The sequence below is a fragment of the Siphateles boraxobius genome, unplaced genomic scaffold (assembly GCF_051911475.1).
Source record: "Siphateles boraxobius isolate OS27281-9 unplaced genomic scaffold, OSU_SipBor_1 24, whole genome shotgun sequence".
Lineage (NCBI taxonomy): Eukaryota > Metazoa > Chordata > Actinopteri > Cypriniformes > Leuciscidae > Siphateles > Siphateles boraxobius.
The window spans coordinates 6589241-6613067 of NW_027508855.1; the positions used below are offsets into that span (position 1 = coordinate 6589241).

Sequence of the window (23827 nt, forward strand, 5' to 3'; positions counted from 1 at the left end):
TTTCGTCTTTGACAAATGCACTTCCACAGACAAGAATGCAATTACTACTGACCAAAAAAATAAGTATGAAAGGTTTTCTTTTAAGGATAATGGTTTGCGTATTTTTTTACGGCAAGCAATGTTTTTTACATGTTGTTTTTTTCATTAGATTTTACAAATCTAACCCATCCCCCCCCCCCCCCCCGCTACGCTAACAGCTAACAGTCACAGCTGCCAGTATTATTTCATTAACAGACTGTCATATAACTCAATGCAATTTTTTAATCATTCTAATCGAGTCTGCTGTCTCTTTCCTCCTCGATATGTAAAGACTGTGAGCTTTCAGGGTTTTAAAACACTGCCATCGTGTGGAAAAACGCGCTTACTGTATTTTAAACGCGCTAACGGAAGAAACAACATTTCTTACGTTAATCAGTAGCGGTAGGCTATTTTTTTTATTATCTCATTGGCTTTCATTCATGCTTGTACATCGTAACATCGATCATCTCGACGGTCCTCCAGTGTTCTCTGCTTCTGAGAATCAGTCTGTGTTTTTGTACGTTCTTAAAGAGTTCATGAGCTGCCATTTTTCAGCTGGTGAAACTTTGGAAGCATTTGATTGCAAACGCGGGAGCGGTTTCAAAGGTAAGATAATGCAAATAAATTACTTGATTTAGTTTACCTATTTCCGTCCTTTTCGTTTCTGCCGGGTTTTCGCTTCTATCTTCAGGATGCCGTTTTATTTGAAAGAAATATACATTCATACAATAATAGCTATTATAGAGTTTTAATTTCCCTAAAGTTTCTATTTAAAGCTATTTATATTTTAAAATAGAATAGTGTATTATGCTTTAAGCGTTAAACCCCTATTTTTAAACATATCACTGTCATTTTCTCCTTTTTTTGCAGTGTATGCCATGTATCTTGAGGAGATTTCCCGAACGATTAACGTTACATCTGCAGTGACTCTGTTCCTCTGTGCCTTCGCTCTGCTCTTGCTGGCTCTCCATGGTCGACGGAGAGGACCAGGCTGCTCCTTTCCTCCAGGTCCCAAACCTTGGCCGTTAGTGGGCAACCTTTTCCAGATGGGGGAACAAATCCATTTGTCGTTAACAAACCTGAGGGTTCAGTATGGAGATGTCTTCCAGGTGCAAATGGGTTCTCTTGTGGTAGTTGTTTTGAGCGGCTATTCTACAATCAAGGAGGCTCTGGTACGGCATGGAGAGGCATTTGCTGGACGCCCTGACCTTTTTACATTCTCTGCAGTTGCTAATGGCACCAGTATGACATTCAGTGAGAAGTATGGCGAAGCTTGGGTGCTTCACAAAAAGATCTGCAGAAATGCCTTGAGGACCTTCTCCCAAGCTGAGCCCAGAGACTCAAGTGCCTCGTGTCTTTTGGAGGAACAGATCTGCACTGAGGCCATGGAGATGGTGGAGGCTCTGAAGGAACAAGGAGATATGCTTGGAGATTCAGGGCTCGACCCAGATATGTTGCTAGTGACCTCAGTTGCCAATGTGGTTTGCACTCTGTGTTTTGGCAAGCGGTATGCCCATAACGATAAAGAGTTCCTCAACATCGTCCACATAAACAATGAAGTGCTGCGCCTCTTTGCTGCAGGGAATCTGGCAGACTTTTTTCCTATCTTCCGTTACCTGCCCAGTCCGTCTCTGCGAAAGATGGTCCAGTACATTGGCAGAATGAACAGCTTCATGGAGCGCAACATCAGGGAACATCTCATCACCTTTGATAGGGTAATACTGTTGAAATAAAAAGATGAGAAGACAAAACATTCCTGCAGGAACATGATTATTTTATCCCAGAGATGAGTGGCAGATTGTTAGTGTCAGAAGCCTCAGATTACTTCTCTTCTCATGAGATTAGAATGAAATCAGAGGAGTGAACGGACAGAGGTTAGAGTAATACTTTCTTGTATGGAGTAAAACTCCATACATTTATACATGCTTCATTAGAAAGAAAATCTGTCAGAATATATAGTTTGGGGTCGGCATACTTTTTTTGTGTGTTTTTGGAAGAAGTCTCTTATGCTCACCAAGGCTGTGTTTATTTAATCAAAATAGAATACAGTAAATTCAATAAAACAGTAACATTGTGAATTATTACATTTTAAACAATTGTTTTCTTTTTTAATATATATTAACATTTATTTTATTCCTGTGGTGGCAAAGCTGAATTTTCAGCAGCATTACTCTAGTCTTCAGTGTCATTTAGTAACATTTCTTATTATAAGCAATTTTGAAAATAACTTTCTTTACTGTCATGTTTTATCAATTTATTTCATCATTGCTGAATAAAAGCATAAAACTATAAATTTTTTTAAAATAACAAAATCTTACTGGCCTCAAACTTTGAACAGTATGTTATATTGGCATTTTTTTATGCATTGTGGTCAGTAACTCAGTAACTATTATCTGACCTACACTCTTTCAGAGCGCCTGTGAAGTGATGCTTTGTTTCTGTTTAAAGTAAAATATTCACATGCACAGTTGAATTTGGTGTAAACAATGTATGCATTTGTGGAGAAGGCACCCGCATACATGGCCAGGAACAAGATGGATGTAAATGGCATACAGAGAGTACATTCACTGTTTATTTTCCCAAATTTTGCAAATCTGATTCTCAGTGTTTTTGTACAGAACTGTATCCGGGACATCACTGATGCCCTTATAGCAATGACTGAGGACAGGAAGGAGGACGAGGAAACGGCCATGCTCAGCAACTCACAGATCGTCCACAGTGTTATTGACATCTTCGGAGCCGGTGAGAGACCAGCAGTCAAGAGAATAAATGTGTGAATGTGAATGTGCATTTAGAAATACATACAACAGAACAATTTACATCCAGAACCAGATGTTTTTCCTGGCTCTTTGTTGTCACAGGGGAGGCGCTGCAGACTGATCTAGAATTAGACCTGGAGTTTTTCTGATAATTTGCTTTAGATGTATGTTTTTCATCTGCTCTTGGCTTGTGCTGTTCATTCCTGTTTCAGTTTATGCATCTTGGTAGTTCTAGTTCATTAAACAGTGTTTAGCAAACCCCCATGAGGAGCTCAAACCACTCATTTTCATTCTTTTAGCCTGAGAACAGCCCACAACACATATTCAGTTTATTTGGTTGCCCATATGCTAATTGTGACTTGTGTCTTGAGGCTGTTTACAGATTATGATCATGACCAATGCCGTTTTTGTTCCTTGTAGGTTTTGACACTATCATCTCCGGTTTGCAGTGGAGTCTTTTATACCTGATCAAGTTTCCAGACATCCAGGCTAAAATCCTCCAGGAGATAGGTGAAGACTAGAAAGGGCAAATCAACTGGAAAAAACAACAACAAAAAACTATTTCCCATCATGCTCGTCCCTTTCTCCAGCTGTGCTGCGGCATCCTAGGGAAACTGAATCTGCTTTAGCGGGGATTTGTGGTTTGTTGTGAGACCGACACAGGAAACCAAAAATTATAGACAATTCGATACACACAATGAAAGTGGAGCTTAAAAGATGTTGATGGAGAACTAAACTTGTCTTCCTGTGGCCTCGCTTTATTTTGGTCTTTTGGAATTTGCTATAAACAGGAAACTATTTTGTTTTAAATGAGATTTTACCTACAGGATTATTTAGAAGTGACTGAAAACAGAGACATCTGAAAATAATTTTTCTTTTAAAGAAATCTTCCAGTGCTAAACCTTATATTAAAAATAATATTGTTAAATTCAGTTCAAAATTCATGAAGTATTTCATCTTCTGCTCTGGGTGTTTATTATGCTATATGTGCTTTCCTAGATAACCAGGTTGGTATGAACAGGCTTCCACAGTTTAAAGACAAGCCAAACATGCCGTACACAGAAGCTTTCATATTTGAAGTGTTTCGTCATGCATCCTATGTGCCTTTCACCATACCTCACTGGTGAGTCCATTTTTTCTCTCTGTTTCTCTATAGTATCATACTGTAACTTACAGTATCATACTATTATCATAGGACTGCATTCATAAACAGGTACTCACATTTTCCTCCATCATGTTATCTAGCACAACTGAAAACATAATACTGAATGGATACTTCATCCCCAAAGACACGTGTGTGTTCATCAACCAATATCAAGTCAATCACGATGTGTAAGTATTACATTCCTGCCACATTCTTATTATATTTGTTTCCTAAGGCTCTCTCTTTATTATATAAATATTATTTATTATATATAATGAAGATATACATATATAATATACACAGTGCCGGTAAGAATCATTTGCCCCCTGGGTAAATATGATCAAAGATTGCTGTAAAAAAATAAATCTGCATTGTTAATTTTTTTGATATTTTATTTAGAAAAATTGCAAAAATTGAACCTTTCATTGAAGTAAAAGAATTGGAAGTGTGGGGAAAATCACATTATGAAATAAATGTTTTCTCCAAAACACGTTGGGAACAATTATTTGCCCCCTTTTATTAAATACTTTTTGCAACCTTCTTTTTCCAAGATAACAGCTCTGAGTTTTCTCCTATAATGCCTGATGAGTTTGGAGAACACCTGACAAGAGATACGAGACCATTCCTCCATACAGAATCTCTCCAGATCCTTCAGATTCCAAGATTCATGTTGGCGCTTCTTCTCTTCAGTTCAGCCCATTCATTTTCTATAGGGTTCAGGTCTGGGGACTGGGATGGCCATTGCAGATGCTTGGTTTTGTGCTCAGTGATCCATTTTTGTTTTGATTTTTGATGTTGGTTTTTGGATCACTGTCCTGTTGGAAGATCCAAACATGGCCCGTTATAAGATTTCTAGCAGAGGTTGTCAGGTTTTGATGTTTTATCTGTTGGTATTTGATCGAATCCATGATGCCATGTATCTGAACAAGATGTCCAGGACCTCTGGCAGAAAATTAGGCCTACAGTATTAAAGATTTAGCAGAGTATTTCATTTTACACATGGGGTACCTTTTGTGTGCACCAAACCCATCTTAAAGGCAGGGTAGGTAATTTGTTTCTAAAACACTTTTTGCCAAATTTGTTTAAACTGTCTTTATATACCAATACATATCTAAAATGTAAGTACTCTGAAAAGGAGTTTATAAAAATAGTGTCTGTAGTCCTCTCAGGGCTGCAAAAAACACAGCTCATTATTCCATTCGGACCTAACGCACTCTCCCTCGCTGCTATGGCTACCAGCCCTGCTGCAACAGGAACTGCTCACATGCGCGCACTCTATTGACCTGCTCATTTCGGAAGAGGAGAGAGTTTTTGCCTTGTTTGCCTGCGTTCACTGTAGATGCAGGTACAGGCGGTACTGTGAATTTTGACTGCTCTTTCTCTGCCATAATTGTGAGAATTCGTCGCTTGCGGTCGGTACGCACCTCTCCTCTTCCGACATGGGCAAGTCAACTGAGTGCGCGCATGTGGGCAGCTCCTGTTGCAGCAGGGCTGGTAGCCCTAGCAGCGAGGGAGAGTGACAGTCGCCCAGTCAATCATTGCACTCGGTCCGAATTGAATAATGAGCTGTGTTTATTGCAGCCCTGAGAGGACTACAGACACTCTATTTTTATAAACTCCTTTTCAGAGTACTTACATTTTAGATACGTTTTTGTATATAAAGACAGTTTAAACAAATTTGGCAAAAAGGGTTTTTAGAAACAAATTACCTGCCTTTAAGTGTTTGCTGCCAAAAAAACACAATATTTTTATTTCATCTGACCATAGAACCCGTCCCGTTTGAAGTTCCAGTAGTGTCAGTTACTTTTCAAATGTTCTATGGACAGATGAAACAAAGCAACAAAAAAGAGCTTTTTGGCAGCAAACACTTAAGATGGGTTTGTTTCATACAGGGATAAAAAAAGTACCCCATGTGTAAAATGAAATACTCTGCTAATTTTTTAATACTGTAGGCCTAATTTTCTGCCAGAGGTCCTGGACATCTTGTTCAGAAACATGGCATCATGGATTCGATCAAATACCAACAGATAAAACATCAAAACCTGACAACCTCTGCTAGAAATCTTATAACGGGCCATGTTTGGATCTTCCGTCAGGACAGTGATCCATAAACAAACATCAAAATCAAAACAAAAAATCGGTCACTGAGCACAAAACCAAGCATCTGCAATGGTCATCCCAGTCCCCAGACCTGAACCCTATAGAAAATGAATGGGCTGAACTGAAGAGAAGAAGCGCCAACATGAATCTGGAAATCTGAAGGATCTGGAGAGATTCTGTATGGAGGAATGGTCTCTGATCTCTTGTCAGGTGTTCTTCAAACTCATCAGGCATTATAGGAGAAAACTCTTTACAACCATCTTTGATCATATTTACCAAGGGGGCAAATAATACTGACCAGCACTGTATATATATAACGTTAATAAAATGACTCAATTGAACTGAATTAAACTCATTATTTGACCAAAAGGGACATTTGGGGCGATCCTGAGGCTTTCCGACCCGAACGATTTCTCACCCTGTCTAGTCATCTAAATAAAAATGTGACTGAGAAGGTAATGATTTTTGGCATGGGAATACGGCGTTGCCTCGGTGATAGCTTTGCCCGTCTGGAGATGTTTGTGTTCTTAACCACCCTGTTGCATCGTCTACACATAGAGAATATTCCAGGGCAAGAGCTTGACCTGAGCTCTACATTTGGACTCACCATGAAGCCCGGACCCTTCAGAATAAAAATCTCACCTCGTAACTAAACTATTATGCTCTCAGTGTTCCAGATGTTTTGTTTTATGCACCACAAATCAACCTGCAATGCACCTCAGAGTCATTGAAGTCAGCACAAAGCTAATGTTCGCCATCACTGGACTGCTAAGCTAATTTGTCACTAATAATCTTGATGTGGTCTTTTCTCTACCTCTGTTTTATATAGCCTTAAACTTCTTTATGTTAGTGTTTTAGTAGAGTATTCAGCTCAACTGTTACTTGAATGTTTACTTTTGTACTCCGAGCTTATCAATATATGTGATCATGCATGAAGGTTTAAGCATGTAAATGTTCTGGTTACTACTTTTCGCACAGATATTTGAAACATTAAAGAAGTCTGTTGTGAAGCTGCTTTGTGTTATATAAACTGAATCAGTGATAGAGAATCAGAATTAGTAGTCATATTACTGATTTTGCATTAACAAACAAATATTGTTAATAATGAATAAAATGTAATCCAGTTTAATATAATATATATTGACTACAAAATTAAATGATATTTATAATACTTTAAAGTTTTCACGTCTTTATCAGCTCACTAAACTGTTGTTATCCGGCTTATTGAACATCACAGAATGTAATAGAATAAAGGAAAGTTAAAACTCCTAAAATGCATTCGCTGCTTTTTTTTTCCTTCTCATTTTCAAAGTTTGTGAAGAGAGATTAGTGAATGAGATCTGTTTGTGTCTCTGACTTATAGCATGAGCTGGTATTGATGTACACTACCGTTCAAAGGTTTGGGGACAGTAAGATTCTTTTATTTATTTATTTGAAAGAAATTGATATTCATTGATACATGCTTTTATTCAGCAAGGATGTGTTCAATTGTTTATGACTTTTACATTATTAAAAAGAAAATCCATCTGAAATAAATCACCGCAATAAATGTTTTTTTTCTTTCTATTCATCAAAGAATCCAGAATTTTTTTTACAGTTTTTAACACTGATAATACTAAGAAAAGTTTGAGCATGAGTAATGACTGCTGAAAATTCAGCTTTGCCATCACAGGAATAAAGGACATTTTAAAATATAGGCTGTCTCACAATTCAAAGGCTGCATCGGTGCATCCTTCGAAGGCCATGAAGGACGGCTGAGCGTAGTGAAATGGGACTGTCTAGCCAGGGAGGACTGGTCTTGTCGCTTAGCAACTGTCCACCTTAAAAAAGTTGGATGGTCGTTAACCCCTCCCCCTCAATGCTTTTGGCCTATTTTTTAAAGGAACAGTCCTACGGGAATAATGAGGCTGTGGATCGGGGAGCAGTTTTCATTTAACAGTAAAAATATATACAGGTCCTTCTCAAAAAATTAGCATATTGTGATAAAGTTCATTATTTTCCATAATGTAATGATAAAAATTAAACTTTCATATATTTTAGATTCATTGCACAACAACTGAAATATTTCAGGTCTTTTATTGTTTTAATACTGATGATTTTGGCATACAGCTCATGAAGACCCAAAATTCCTATCTCAAAAAATTAGCATATCATGAAAAGGGTCTCTAAACGAGCTATTAACCTTATCATCTGAATCAACTAATTAACTCTGAACACCTGCAAAAGATTCCTGAGGTTTTTAAAACTCCCAGCCTGTTTCATTACTCAAAACCGCAATCATGGGTAAGACTGCCGACCTGACTGCTGTCCAGAAGGCTATCATTGACACACCTCATATCAGACCCAACACTCTGGATGAGCTTAAGGCCGCTATCGAAGCATCCTGGGCCTCCATAACACCTCAGCAGTGCCACAGGCTGATTGCCTCCATGCCACGCCGCATTGAAGCAGTCATTTCTGCAAAAGGATTCCCGACCAAGTATTGAGTGCATAACTGAACGTAATTATTTGAAGGTTGACATTTTTTCTGTATTAAAAACACTTATTTTATTGGTCGGATGAAATATGCTAATTTTTTGAGATAGGAATTTTGTGTTTTCATGAGTTGTATGCCAAAATCATCAGTATTAAAACAATAAAAGACCTGAAATATTTCAGGTGGTGTGCATTGAATCTAAAATATATGAAAGTTTAATTTTTATCATTACATTATGGAAAATAATGAACTTTATCACAATATGCTAATTTTTTGAGAAGGACCTGTACTTCTGTAAAAATGATCATGTCTACTTGTATAAATAGTGTAAGCTATGTGGTTAATTCAACCAGAGTACTCATTTTGTATTTAAGTTCCATTTCTTACTAAATGTTTTTTTAATAGTATGGAGAAACATTGACACCTTTTTTTGAGAAAAAAATCCTCTAAAACGCATCGTGCAGCCCAAACCGGGCCCAGAGACTCAAGGCCCAGAGACTTGAAACTCGGCCAGATGGTAGGCCACACTTTTGGGGAGAACCTATCAGAGTATGACCCCGATTGGCCCATAGGTGGCGCTACAGCAACCAAAAGTACTAAATCTCCCATAACTCCAAGACCGTTTGACCTAGCCTCAAGCTTTTTACACCACTGTGATTTTTGGCTCAAGACGGACAATATGTACATCAATTTCGAAACAAATCGAAATTTTGCATTTGGATGGCTGTGACAGAGTCATTTAGAAAGTGGTCCGTTGCAAAATACTGTCAAAAGGCTATAAATCCTAAACGAAAAGTCAAAACTTCACAAAAATTGATCAGCATATGTGTCATAACATGGTGAAGAAGCATGCAAAGTTTCATGGAGATCGGACCATAGGTGGCGCTATAACTGTTAAAAAGCTTTAAAAACATATATTTCCTATGGTAAATTGCCTGTATTGGCTGTAAATGTTTTTTTCCATCTATTATCATATAATGTTCATATCATAATGTTCAAAACCAGTGCAGTACAATACTCTGGACTCTCTAGATCAATAATTATCAGAAAAAGTTGAACTTCTGCATTTGGATGACTTTAATAGGGTCACTTCAAAATGTGGCCTTGACCAAGGGTCCCCGAAAGCCTATATCTCTTCTATGAATGCTCAGATCTTCTTAAAAACAAGTCAGAACATGTGACTCTAAATAAGCAGGACAATTTTCAGACAGATTGGACCACATATGCCTCTATAACAGTTAAAAAGGTGAAAATGATATGAACATAATGGTATATTAAAGGGTTAGTTCACCCAAAAATTATGTCATTAATGACTCACCCTCATATCGTTCCAAGCCCGTAAGACCTCCGTTCATCTTCGGAACACAGTTTAAGATATTTTAGATTCAGTCTGAGAGCTTTTTGTCCCTCCACTGGAAATCTATGTACGGTATACTGTCCTTGTCCAGAAAGGCAATAAAGACATAATCAAAGTAGTCCATGTGACCTCAGTGGGTTAGTTAGAATTTTTTGAAGCATCGAAAATACATTTTGTTCCAAAAATAACAAAAACGACGACTTTATTCAGCATTGTATTCTCTTCCGGTTCTTTTGTCAATCCGCGTTCATGGGTCCGCTGACGTGTTATCTGGTGCGCCCGAGCTTCGTTTACAGTCTGAGGGAGACGCACGCTGTAAACAAAACAATCTTTGCAAACATGTCTAAGGATTTCGACACAGGGGAAGACTTGCATTTTTTTTTAACCAGACATATTTATTTGAACCCGAATACACGGACGCACGCACCAGATAACACGTCAGCAGCGTCACTGGCCTCGTGAACTCGGATTGACAACAGAACCGGAAGAGAATACAATGCTGAATAAAGTCATAGTTTTTGTTATTTTTGGAACAAAATGTATTTTTTCGATGCTTCAAAAAATTCTTACTAACCCACTGAGGTCACGTGGACTACTTTGATGACGTCTTTATTGCCTTTCTGGACAAGGACAGTATACTGTACATAGATTTTCAATGGAGGGACAGAAAACTCTCGGACTAAATCTAAAATATCTTAAACTGTGTTCCGAAGATGAACGGAGGTCTTACGAGCTTGGAACGACATGAGGGTGAGTCATTAATGACATAATTTTCATTTTTGGGTGAACTAACCCTTTAAGCCAATAAGTGGTATTCTACTGCCCCCTGCTGTTTTATTAATAGTGCCCCCTGCTGTTGGATTAATAGTTTACAAAGACATTATGTGAAATGCTTATAGACCATTAAAGTATATTTTCATAATGACACATCCCAATAGCATTGAAAAACAACAACAACAACATTTGTCTTTGTGTGTGTGTGTGTGTGTGTGTGTGTGTGTGTAAGCATATGTCTAAATACGAGTGCAAAAGCACCTGTGAAAACACTTTATTAATAAGTATAATGGCCAGCAGAGGGCAGAAGAAGACCACTTATTGGCTCAGTTTCATTTTGACAGACTTGATTTTCACCACTATTCTGCAATAAAGCAAACCTGTTTTTCCATCTTAACTATTATAAGACAATATTTTTTTTGTCAGTTTATCACTTCATTGCTATTGACACTTCACATTAATGCTATCAATGTGGTAAATCATGGTAAATCATGATAGAAACATGGTAAATCATAGTAAATAATACTATTACATCGTGTATCATGGCAAATCATGCTACCAATGTGATGAATCATGGTAAATCATTCTAGAATGTGGTATATCATGGTAAATCATGCTAAAATCATACTAAATCATACTACAATGTGTTCAATTGTGGTAAACCATGCTAGAAGAGGGTAAATCATAGTGAATCATACTAGAACTTGGTATATCATTCATGGTAAATCATACTGGAACATGGTAAATCATGAAAAATCCCACTAAAATTTGGTATATCATGGTAAATCATGCTAAAACACGGTCTATTCCATCTATGTATGATGTCACTATTCCATCTCTGTATGATGTTCTGATTGGGAGCACGCTTAGGGAGCCTGTCATCTTTGAGTTTTGAAAAAACGAGCCAATGCCCATTGGTGTGCGAGATTTTCATATCACGCTCCGCCCGCAGCACGGGTAAAAATACCGAAGCGGATGCACGCACCACTTGTTTTTCGCTGAGGAGCTGAGCGGAACCCGAGGTCAGCGGTGATCCAGCACTAGTGGCGACGGGACCACATCTCCGTTCCCTCCTTCAGGGAACGAGGCTTACATACGTAACCGAGACGTTCCCTTTCAATTCGGTCACGTTCGTCGTAGTTGGACATACCATACTGATTGGGATCGCAATTAACACGCCACCTAGTGCTGCCACCTTCTAGTGCCTAGCGAAAGCCTCCTGATCCCCACACATTTATTGAGGCGGAGATGGGACAGGGCTTAGGCCAGGAAAGTCCACTGCTGTTCCGCATGACTCACTCAGACAGAGATGGAAAACACTGGGAAAGCGTACCCTTTCGGTGGAAAGAGAGACACTGCGGAAGCCACATCCTGCCCGTAGGGCGGTATCATGTTGAGGTTACACATGGACTGGGCATTTCTGGGCAGTACAAAATATGGAAAGTCACTGAGGTGGCTCCGGCCTATAGTAGCGGTCAGAGACGGCAGAGACATCGACATCCGATCGGCTCCGAAGCGAAAGACAAGTGGTGCGTGCATCCGCTTCCGTATTTATACCTGCACTGTGGGGCGGAGCGCGAGATGCAAATCTCGCACGCCATTGCGCATTGGCTTGTTTTTTCAATACTCAAAGATGACAGGCTCCCTAAGCGTGATCCCAATCAGTACGGTATGTCCGACTACGCCGAACGTGACCGAACTGAAAGGGAACAGGACTCTTAATTTATTTAGATTACCATTGTCCTCAAACTATCACATGGGCCTTTCATGTCCCCGGACCACCCTGTGTGTGTTTTGCATTCAGATCTGACTGCGTGACAGCGTCAATCGGCACAACTCTCTCGCACTCATTTGCCTCCTGTATTTGCCAAGTGAGGCTTCATTCATGCTCATTTCCTTTTCACACATTAGCAGCATAAATTGGCCAAGTGACTTCATAATTGGTGCTGGTTCCTCTATTCCCGCCGCTGGGCACCATATGTGCCTGATTGGGTTGAATGCGATGGCTGGCCCACCTTTGCCTTCGGCGTTAGCCTGACACGCACATTTAGATAAGGGCTGAAAAGAGACACACTGGGTACAAATTCCTTCTCACAGAAAGAAAACACATTACACACAAAAAACTCCATGACTGGAGTTGCAATTGCTAAAATATATAGTGAAATGAAAGATAGGTTTGTTCATGTACTTTGTTTATTTATTTTTTGTTTGTTTTAAATTAAAGCTGCAGTCCGTAACTTTGTGTTTAAAATAAAATATACAAAATATATATAATGAGCGAGTACATCATAAATCCATTTTCCAAACCGTGTTTTTTTGTATTATTACATTTCCAGTGTTCGTATGTTATGAGAAATGGTTAGAATGGTATAACATGCATAAATGGAAACGGTTCTATTTTAAAAGAGCCATATATCCAGGACTATATGGAAGTTTAGACATCTTCTTCCACAGGCTGACCTGACTTCAATTTTAAAATCACCTGTGAAGTACACAGATTAAATTAGACATAAATGTGTGCTCACACAATAAAAAGGTGTGATTTTGATTAATAATGTGCATACCTCTTTCAGCTGAGCAATTTCCTTGCTGTCTATGTTCCTTTGAGCATTGTTGGTGATGGCTTTCACTCGAGTTGCATAGCTGGAAGACAAACCAATTTTATAGTTCATATTACTGTATATTTCTTGGAAAACAGCCGGTATGCTGCAAAACTATATAAAATTATATGATTAGCTTACTCAAGATTTCAAGTTAAGAACAGAAAACTTGCTAGTGTGTTTCAAAATCTAAAGTTACAAACTTAATCTTGGAGTTTATTGACGTATGTAAATAAGTATCCTTTTTTAATGTAATTTTTTAGTTCTGAAAACTATTTTGGGTTTACAGTGAAATGAAGCGAGGTTCACATTAATAAACAGGACAATAGTGTTATTGATGTAAAACTCATCAATTATGAAACCAATTCAATTTCAGCTTTTCAGAAAATAATAGTGTCATTATTCAGGTCAATTTAGTTCGATGTTTCAGTTCAGTTCCATAATAATGGATCAGCTAGAAAGTGAAAGTGACGGCCAAGTATGGTAACCCATACTTGGAATTTGACCTCTGCATTTAACCCATCCAAGTTAGGAGCAGAGTAGTGAGTAGAACACACACACACTGCAAACATGGATACACACACCCGGAGCAACGGGCAGCCTTGAGTGGCGCCCGGGGAGCAATTGGGGGTTAGGTGCCTTGCTCAAGGACACCTCAGTCATATTCCTGACGGTACTGGAATCGAACCAGCAACCTTTGGGTCACCAGTCCAACTCTGTTACCATTAGGCCATGACTCTACAGAAGGCAACATTTTTTTTAACTTAAGTCAGTTAAATTCTATTCAATAACAAAAACAATCAATGTTGCAAGGTTAGTGTCATTATCCAGCTCAGTGCAGTTAAAAAAAATTGTCAACTGATAGTGTCAGTCCAGTTGATGAATCTGTAATATTACTGAAAAAAAATTGTAAACCCCAACTGAGCAAGCCAAAGGTGACAGTGGCAAGGAGCAACCTTGTGCTGCTATTATTTTAGGTGATTGAGCATGTCACAGGCCAGGTATTTGGTTCTCACATGAGCGAAGTGAGAGTCTCGTCCAGGTTGCAGTCAGAGGGAGCGATGTTGAGGAACATGAGGGTCTTGGCATTGCCCCCCAGTGAGTCCTGCATGAGCTGGGTCAGCTTGTTGTTACGGTAGGGCACGTGAGGCTGCTCCATTGATAAAGCTGAAATTACATCTCCAAGAGCACTCAGAGATTTGTTAATAGCGTTTGCCTCCTGGGAAGAAACACACAGACAATGTGGGATACATGTTGTCGTGAGAGCTATTATAAATAAAATACAAGTCAGGGTTGAATAGGTACATTAATAAGTAAGTATTTTGGCATTTTAAGTCACTCTTAATAACATATTTGCCATAACAAACTGTTTAAAAAAATATGAAACAGTAGTATTTGCAAGAAAAACAGGGGTTAAAAAATGAAAATAATAAAGTGTTTGGACACTGGGGTTGTCAAACTTTGTGTTTTTAAGTGCTGCAAGTGTATTCTCTCATTATTCACTTAATATACAGTAATATTATTGATTTCACTGCAGTGACTGTTGGATAAGAACAAAACTTGAACTGACTTGAGCCAGATGATAACACCACTGTTTTCAGCAGAGCTGCTTTATAGCTGATTTAACTGTTTCATAATTTTTTTCTGTACTTTTATTGAACTGAATTCTTTAGAGTAGAGCTGCTTTTAGCTGAATTGAACTCATTTCTTAATTGATGAACTTTACAGTTAATGAATTGAACAAAATCAACACTGAAAAGACTTCAGCTGAATAATGACACTATTGTCTTTTTTTAGAGCTGCTTTACAGCAGAATTTAATTCTGTTTACATCATTGATTCTGTTATTTTCCTGTTAATCACTGTAAAGTTGCTTTGAAATATTTGTATTGTGTAAACCGCTATATAAATAAAGGTGACTTAACTTGACATATATAAAGTGGAACAGCATAAAAAGGGGTTTTACCCAAAAAATTTTTGGTTTTGCCACTTATGTAGTTTGCTTCTGAATTACATGTGACAAGTCATAATAATGACGGTCCAAAATCTCGGGTGCACATAAAAGCCAACATGAAGTGTCCAAGCACTTTCTGGGGCCACTGTAAATCAGCTTTTAAAAAAACCTTCAGCTGGTCGTCTTTGGCTCCAGTTTTTGCTGCTCGTTCACTTCCTGCCAGGTCCACCAGACTCAGCTTCCCAAAACTCACACTTCCATTGGTCAGATTCCGACTCTCAATCATGATGCCAATGATTAGGTGAGAGCGGGAACTCTCTACGTTCATCTCTACAAGAAGGTATAATAAAAATTAAAAATGTTTCAAAGTTAATTTGACAGCAAATATTACTTGTGTAACCAATCATGAATAGATAGATGCATGCATAGATGATGTACAGAGACTGTATTAAATCTGCATTTGTTCAAGATTATATAATATTAATGCTCTTTATAACCCTAAATCACTCCTTTAGCCTTGTTCTCAGACACATCACACAGTTAAACTCAAGGACCTTCTCCTTTGTTATGAAGTTTGGCAACAATGCCATGTCATTATATTCTTACCATGAATTCATACTGACTGTAACTAAAGCAATTAATCCAAACCATTTAACTGGAGTCTTTCGAAGTTTCATTAAGCACATACTTGTGGCCGCAATGTGGCGATTTGCACAGCCCTGCTCAAATAATGCAAAGAGTTCGCCGGCACTAGCTGCCTCCTTTGTCTCTGCTCCCTGGGCAAACACAAGCCCCTTTCTGTCCCTCTTAATTTCGATTCGCTTGCTGAAAGCTTCAGTGGGGCTCACAAAGAGATCCTGCAGGCGGTCGTTGTACAGCTCCAGCATGTAGGCTGAAACCTGAGGACGGACAAAAGAAAAGAGTATGAAGACTATTGTATCAATTCAGCTCAAGAAACACGTACTGTACCTAACCATACCTTAAACTCAAATTTAGACTCATTATCCTGGATGATCTCAAAAATCTTGGTGAATGTTCTGGGAATGATTCCTGGGTTCCTCCGATCTCTGTCTCCAACCATTGTGAAGGTTTTCCCTGAACCCGTATGGCCATACGCAAAAATGCATACGTTAAATCCATCAATTGCACACTGGATTAGCCTAGGAAAAAATTTACATCTTCATCTTGAGGAAATCTGCCCAAATGTCACATTTCTTATATCTTAAAGGATTAATTCAGGATTCAAGGACAATTTCTTCATTCACTAACTCCATATCATTCCAAACAAGATGAGTTTCTTTCTTCTGTGGAACACTGATAGAGAAATTCTAAATGAAGTAGTTGGTCGCTCTTTTCCAAACAATTATAATGAAATATTAGCATCCGAGTACTCAGAATATAGAAAACACATCACATGTACCAATATTGTTTGTCCTTTTTGCAGCTTGACAGCCATATACCTCATTAACTTTCATTATATTGAATATACTGTAACACCCAGGATATTCCGCACAAATTCATAGTTTGTGTTCCACAGAAAGGCGATGTGAGGTTGAGTAAATGAAGATAGGATTTTCATTTTTGGGTGAGCTATCCCTTTAATTTAGCAAAAATTTGTAAAAAATTTGTACTATCACACTTACCCACTGGACTCCATGAAGACCTCCTCTTGCGTACACTCTGAGTTGAAGATCTTGTCAAACTGAAACTCGCGAGGTCCTCGAGGGGTGTCCAGGATCACAGAGTAGTCATCAAGACAAGCAACAATGGTGTGTCCTCTTCTTGTCTGCTCTGCAAGAGTCAGAGGCCTTATTCGACAGAATACTCTGATCTTACCTGTACAAGACCAGACATTAAGTCAGAGACAACCTTTTTTAAGGGTCAAAAATGTACATATACGATTAGTGACCTAGTACAGAAACTTTAATATATGTCTCATGATAAATGTTTTATCAATTTTACATCCTGACTTGTCTGTTTTTTTGTGTGGAAATGTCCAGGTTTACATTTTCAATGTGGGCTCAGACTGTTGCACCCCATTGTTCTTTACCTTTGAAAAGTTTGGGGTACTACTTTTTATTCAGCAATGATGCATTAAATTGGTCAAAAGTGACAGTAAAGACATTATTTTACTGTATTTTTGATTTAATAAATGCAGCTTGGTGAGCATAAGAGATCATTTAAAATAATCCGCATTTAAGCCTTGCAAATCATTAAAAGCCTTTCATGGTCAAAAATGTCTGTAGCTTTTTTTTTCTTTTCTTTTTTGGCATTCATTTGTAATACTATTGGATTTGAACACAACTGATTAAAATAGGAAAAAAGAATGTCTGGGAAATCAGTCAAGGGCTCCCCAAAAAAGGACTATTCCAGACCATGTTGGCAACAGTTCCTATATAAACTAATTTCTATGTTTTAACTGTAAAACTGTGATAATTATGCCTTTCAGCATGTCCTGGTTTTGCAGAGTTAAACATGTTCTTGGGTCAACATATTTTGTTGATCCTGGAACAGCATTCCTGTCCAAATTGTTTTATCCTAACCTTATCCCTAGCCATATTTATATCTAAAATCAGAAGGAAATGATAGGTGGATAACACTGATGTAGAAACACCAAAACCTGGCTGTAAGCCTGAACTTGACATAAACCGTAAATGTGTCCCTAAAAAAATTGATTGGATGTTGTTCCAGGAACATGTTGCACTTGGTGAAATCAGGTTCTGCATGCCTTTCATGTCCTCCACCATGTTGTAGTACTTCTTCCTCAAGGTTCTTTCAGCTGAGTAGTTTTCAATAATATTCTTGTTTTCATCTTTGATTTGCTTCAACTAGATAGACAGACAAGAAATATGAGGCCTTAAATGGCAAAACAAAAAACTGACTCAATGCAATTCAATCACTATGACATTTTAGAGAGTCTAATATTAATTTGGATTATACATTGAAAGATATTTCCCTTGGTTGTGGTCACCTCAGCTTGAAGTAATAACAACTGTTGCCCCACACTTTTATCAGTTTCAGAGTTTAAGAATCCATTGTTTTGGAAATCCTCCTCAAATTTCTAAAATGAGAGGAAAATTGTCTGTATGGAGTGAGAATGAGTAAAGAATACGTTTAGTGTGTGTGTGAGATTGTGCCATACTCTGACTCTTTCATCCAGCTCTGCCTCCCATGCCTCATTCATGTCAGTCTCTAAGAATAACACAGAATAAACTTATATTTAGACATCCATCCATCCATCCAAAAAAAAAAGAGACATTAATCATTTACACAGTTACCAATTAACCATATTTACCAATGACATTGGGCTTAGCCCCTGCTCTGATGCACTCCAAAGCCACCTGTATGACCTGACGATGGAGTAACCTGGTCTGTGATTCATCATCCACCTGTGGCTCTGCCCTGAGTAAACATGCATTATTCAGTTGGCTGAGGCTTATCTTCTGGGTAAGATAGTTTTAAGCTGTATTCTGACTCTTTAAAAACCATGCCTTGCTCCTACATTTTCTGCTGTACATCCTCTCGTTCAACGTGACTATTCTGGCCGGACTCTTCCACTGTTTGGCCAAGACTTTCTTTAATCTCGGCCATGATTTTCTGGTTGTCTTCTGCCATTTGGTCAAACTGCTGTTTAGCCTCCGTCAGCTCAGCATAAACATGATGAGCCTGGAATACACAATGCAGGAAAGCTGTTCTGTTCAGTCATGGTCAATTTGAAGGCACAAAGTAGCATTTGGTTAGCAATTCATGTTTAGTTTTAGTACACAGTACTATTTTTAATAGACCTTATTTTACTCATATATTGAAAACTATGTAATAATAAAATAAAATGACCTGTTGTATAACAGCACTGAGGAGACGAGAATATTCTGACTGTTTAACAGGATCTGTTACATGCTCTTGTTCTCCAATAAGCATTGAGATCTCTCTCTCCCTCTTCTGCAAATTATACTTCAAAATTTCCAGACGTGCTTGTGCTCCATCTAGTGGAGCATCTGAGTCACTACTGTCCTGATGGCAAAGGCACAGTTAAAACAAGTTATCTCACGGAAATCACATATGTCATTACCTCACATCACCAGTAGTAAATACCACAACATGTCTTGCTTTACAACTATCTGCAGGGAATCTTTTAGCATGAAGATGGTCTTAAAAGCTGGAAGAGACGTTTTTATTTATTTTCTACTTTTTCTTCAGATGTTATTTCTGGTTCTTTCTTCTCCCGAAAGGCCTCAAGTATCTCCTGGACCTTCCTCATCTCTGCCCTGGCCAAATGCAGCTCCTGCAGTGCTGAAAAGAAACGGAGACATGTTAATCTTACCATATGTCTTTTTAATATTGTTAACAGCATACTGTCACAATCTTACAATATGAACATACCATGTGCAATATAAACCGATACAACTCTTACTTGATGCCTGGTGGCTGTGAAGGAGGTCCAGTCGGGACGAGAACAATTCCATCACCTTGTTCTGTAAAAGTTTCAATTGATGCCTTTAGTCTGTTAAACAGCCAATATCTATAGCCTCTCATTTAAGAGTCTCTCATATATACACCACAATTGTATACCTTTTCTTTATCCCATGAAGCCAAGTCTTTTTGGTTTCTCTCCTGCAGCAGTTTGTGTTGCCCCTGAAGTTTTTCATTCAGATCCTCCAGAGTCTGATCACAGGAAAAAGGAATATTACAGTTAAGACAGATGACAGCAATATGACATAACCTTTAAAACAATAAACATATAATACAACTTAAAAAAAGGTGAGGAAACCTGAAGTAAATAAACTTGACAATTACACATAACTTCTTTAAATAATATTTTGTAACTTTTCCTTACATTTTTTAAAATTACTCATGAAGTTTATGCAGCCTACTTAGGCTAATAATTTTAAAGGGTAAGTTCGGGGTTTTACAAGTAAAGCCCTGTTTTAAGATTGTTTCTGATTAAATCGAACGGTTAAGATAAAAATTTGGACACATGCTGCTGTCCCGAGAATTTTAGGTTTTTGTGTTAGCACCCCTCCCCCACCTATACAATGGTTTCATAGGTGCATTGGAACAAGCATTCATATAAACACATTAAACTTTAGCTTAGGGGGGTGCTAACACAAAAACCTAAAATTCTCGGGACAGCAGCATGTGTCCAAATTTTAATCTTAACCGTTCGATTTCATCAGAAACGATCTTAAAACAGGGCTTTACTTGTAAAACGCCGAACTTACCCTTTAAGGCAACGGGTTTCCTCACTTTTTCTTAAATTAAGTCAACTGATCACTTTTTACAGTGCAGGATTACATAATAGGTTTAGGTTTAGGCCTGAATTGGGAATTACAAGTGCTGTGATCAAGCCAATGAGAATTTGGGAAAATTGAGGAAGTAAAACAAATTTGATGATGTTTGTGACTCACCCTGACCTTCTCTTCCCAGTATGTGTTTTTTCTTGCCACCTTTTCCTGGTAAATATCTAGGATTCTCTTCAGTGTGTTAAGCTTATTTTGGTAATACCTCTTTATTTTAAGAGCTGTATTTTCCTACACACAAAAATAAACTCAATCATCCATGCATACAATCACAATTCTTGTTGTTTGTCTGAATAAATGAATGATCAGTAAACAAGCTCGTCACCTGATTCACTCTTGATGCAATGAGAAAGTTATCCTCCAGTTCTTGAATCATCTCCTGATGTCTGCTCTTCATTGCGATCATATCATCTGTTATCTGTTGGTATAGGTAACAGTCATTGACTATTGGCGATAAAAAAAAGATTTAACACGATCTGCCCCTACCAGCCTGTTAAAACATAACATTAAAATAGTTCACCATTTAAGCTCTGATTAAAGAAAGAAGCCTATTGGTCAACTTTTGTTTACCAAAAATTTCAATTATTTTTCACAATTAAAAGGGAATAATTGAGACCACTTTAATAAACTGAATTATAATAGATCAATCAAGGTTGGGAAACATTATTATAGCTGTCTGCATACAAAAGTATATACAAGTGAGTACAATACAGTGCATGATGGCATAATGCTAACAGCTCTACATTTAGCAAACTAAACAAAGATTACATGGGGTGTGTACTGGAACCTGATGAGATTTGTTTTATGGGGTTTGAGTTGTTTAATAATGTGTAGTTATGAAAGGGCCTTGCTCTCAGAAGAATCTAAAACACATGACATCAGATGAGATGTCTCATCCCCACCCCATGCCCCAGGGCAACAGAGGGAGCGACAGACATGTGACTAATGCAAGAAGAAAACCAAAACTCTTGAAAAACAAAATTAATTTCCTGTTCCGATGTCTTGACCAAAATATATTGGCTTAGGTTACATCTAATGGATAAAGAAAACAATGCAGACTAGCTTGACAATAAGCCATAAACGAAAGCAAAAGGAATAATATCTACATACTTGGGTTATGCATAGCTTGGCAGAGTCGTATGGGATAAACATCTTGACATCTATTGGAGTCTCATCTTTAGGATTTCTTATGCTTGCACTCATAGAAGGCACATTGTGTGCTGTAATTTGAAAATGCAATGACAATGAAATAACTTTTATCGGCACTTAACTATGCCCAATCTCCACTGCATGGTAGAACCTACCTTTGCCAGTTCGCTTTGGATCCCGGTGCCGGTCTGCGCCGATCCAGTGCCTGAACGTGTTCCATTTGAATCTACCTTTCCTCAGCCATGAGAACTCACAATTAGCTGCACCTTTAAATATTAACATGCAGTTACAGCGATACTTCACTCACTGGACTCGGTTGGGGAGTCTGGAGAATTTTTTATTTTTTTTTACAAAGCCTTGATGAGCATTTCCTTTAGAGATGTGGGATAGATCAGAGACAGTTTTTGATATATGTTAAACAATAGGGTGCAGTAAATGTTAATTAGTTAAAGAAGTTCATTAGCTAGGTCATCTGGGTACGCATCGGAATAAACAATACCATTCAGTACACAAATGTATTAAATCTTTAATTTATACATTTTATCATTCAAGTTATACATTTCAAGTATTGATTTATTTCTTAAAGTTACGGTTCTACAAACACATTTATTTTAGTTTTTATTGATTTATTCCTTTGTTTAAATTTACATTAACAGATTTAGTGTGTTTAATTAAATATGCAATTAAGCGAGAGCTGAGCACATTTCTGTATGTACTTTATTAAATAAATTACATCATTATTTATCCTAATATTTCCACAATAGCACTGAATAGACCTTTTAAATTACTTAAACATATCTGTACATGATCTGTATTCATACCTTGCCTTAAGTACTTCACAACAGAGATTACTTTCACTTATTTTTAATGCAAGTAGTTCTTCTTCTAACATTTTCAGCGGCATAAGCATCATGATGCAACGTTTGTTCCAGATGTACTCACTTAAAAGACAAAAAAAGAAAAGAAAAACCGATGTAAATAAATTACACTTTTTTGAAGAAGTTCGTTGAATGTCCTTTTTAATGTTTTAAAATTAGGTTTAAAATTAGGTTACAAGTTTAGATGAATCATATCAAGTTATTTTAGTGAGGTGGTATTGAGATTATTACGTTATTATGATTAATTAGGTGTTAGTTTAAATGTTATTCAAATATTAGATTCTTTAGATTCTGGGAGGTTACAGGGACACTCAACTCACCTCTATCTTTACCCTGGTCTAGGAGTGTATTATGGATGTTACATGGTCTACGCCACTGAACCTCTTCTCTCAGATCAGGCACGCTGCCTGGAAGTTCCTCTGATGACATGGGATGGGAAAGTACCACTCGGGTGGAGACCACTGAATCATCCTGATATCGAGAAAGGTCAGTGGTCTCCCAGGCACCTAGAGATAGTTAAAGAAAACACTTAGCCTGTCCTCAGACATGTTCTTCAACAAAGTATATAACATTTAAACACTTTATCATAAAAGCCAGTAGGTTGTAGTTCTGGAAATTAATAATCTGCTCTGATGCAATAATATTGAGTACACGTTTTCTTCTAAAATCACTCCATTAACAGGAAGAACAGGACATTGATAATGACTACCGAGTAGTTTAAGAAAAACTATTTCACAAACCTTTATTGCACAAAATATAACACACTCAAGTCTGATTACACAAGAGTCAAATGATGTATTAAAATGAAAGGAAGTAGCACTTGTGTGCATGCTATATTTACTTACGTTGTTTTGCTGCTGGGGCAACAGTGTGGTTACGTAACTTCCTGCCCATGAAGTTCAAAGACATGGGCGCATTTTCTGCTCCAGAATTGACATACATGGTGCCAGAGTGTTCGTATCTCGATCTGTTTTGTTTGGAAATGGTACAAAGCACCCGATACGTTGAAACTCTGTTTGCCGGATTCCTTCACACACACAAACATGCAAACTGAGCAATGCAGTTTAATAAGGTGAATGCAACTTAAATGATAGCCTTTTTAAAACATATTTTAAGAACTATTTTATAGTCCCTTATCCATCTGAATAAATATTCAATAGAAAAGTAAGAACATTCAATAGAACAGTAAAAACATCAGATTAAAGAAATGAATGAATCAATAAATCAGAGGGATTACCCGGATTCAAGATGACACTGCGGTTATAGCTGTAGGAAGACCTGACTGGCAAACATAATGGAGAAAAACTGGAAAGATGCTTGTT

General features: G+C 37.8%; 2 protein-coding genes across 7 annotated transcripts; one reads left to right on the forward strand and one right to left on the reverse strand.

The window, feature by feature from the left end:
• The first annotated feature begins 399 nt into the window (after positions 1-399).
• Positions 400-7295, forward strand: cyp1d1 (cytochrome P450, family 1, subfamily D, polypeptide 1). Of its 2 annotated transcripts, XM_077241038.1 has the most exons (8): positions 400-624; positions 889-1733; positions 2637-2760; positions 3198-3287; positions 3777-3900; positions 4023-4109; positions 6392-6476; positions 6580-6729. In XM_077241038.1, exons 1-8 carry the CDS (start codon positions 459-461, stop codon positions 6607-6609), a joined length of 1551 nt encoding a protein of 516 aa, XP_077097153.1. In that variant the 5' UTR covers positions 400-458; the 3' UTR covers positions 6610-6729. The 2 variants fall into 2 exon arrangements, with proteins under 2 accessions (XP_077097153.1, XP_077097152.1); XM_077241037.1 differs by having other exon boundaries at positions 6392-7295.
• Positions 7296-12803: 5508 nt separating this feature from the next.
• LOC143748819 (uncharacterized) lies at positions 12804-23803 on the reverse strand. Of its 5 annotated transcripts, XM_077241032.1 has the most exons (23): positions 23743-23803; positions 23351-23472; positions 22826-23011; positions 21783-21893; positions 21589-21698; positions 20804-20896; positions 20587-20709; positions 19751-19843; positions 19593-19653; positions 19368-19471; positions 19016-19192; positions 18684-18847; positions 18477-18583; positions 18324-18373; positions 18153-18242; positions 17910-18009; positions 16825-17017; positions 16161-16341; positions 15870-16080; positions 15351-15511; positions 14245-14447; positions 13193-13271; positions 12804-13110 (listed from the first exon to the last, which is right to left on the reverse strand). In XM_077241032.1, the coding sequence occupies exons 2-23, from the start codon at positions 23445-23447 to the stop codon at positions 13063-13065; spliced, it is 2742 nt and encodes a 913-aa protein (XP_077097147.1). In that variant the 5' UTR covers positions 23448-23472; positions 23743-23803; the 3' UTR covers positions 12804-13062. The 5 variants fall into 5 exon arrangements, with proteins under 5 accessions (XP_077097147.1, XP_077097148.1, XP_077097150.1 ...); XM_077241033.1 differs by lacking the exon at positions 23743-23803 and having other exon boundaries at positions 21783-21857; positions 23351-23531; XM_077241035.1 differs by lacking the exons at positions 23351-23472; positions 23743-23803 and adding an exon at positions 23246-23334.
• Positions 23804-23827: the final 24 nt, after the last annotated feature.

Bases quoted from the DNA above. Each gene is read 5' to 3' on its own strand.
- LOC143748819 (XM_077241032.1), bottom strand. From the start codon at position 23,447: ATGTATGTCAATTCTGGAGCAGAAAATGCGCCCATGTCTTTGAACTTC. The intron at 19,654-19,750 runs GTATACAATTGT...AAACTTTTACAG, and splicing joins CTTCATGGGATAAAGAAAAG to AACAAGGTGATGGAATTGTT. The intron at 16,081-16,160 runs GTATGGTTAGGT...GTCCGTCCTCAG, and splicing joins AGTCTAAATTTGAGTTTAAG to GTTTCAGCCTACATGCTGGA.
- cyp1d1 (XM_077241037.1), top strand. From the start codon at position 459: ATGCTTGTACATCGTAACATCGATCATCTCGACGGTCCTCCAGTGTTC. The intron at 2,761-3,197 runs GTGAGAGACCAG...TGTTCCTTGTAG, and splicing joins TATTGACATCTTCGGAGCCG to GTTTTGACACTATCATCTCC. The intron at 3,288-3,776 runs GTGAAGACTAGA...GTGCTTTCCTAG, and splicing joins TAAAATCCTCCAGGAGATAG to ATAACCAGGTTGGTATGAAC.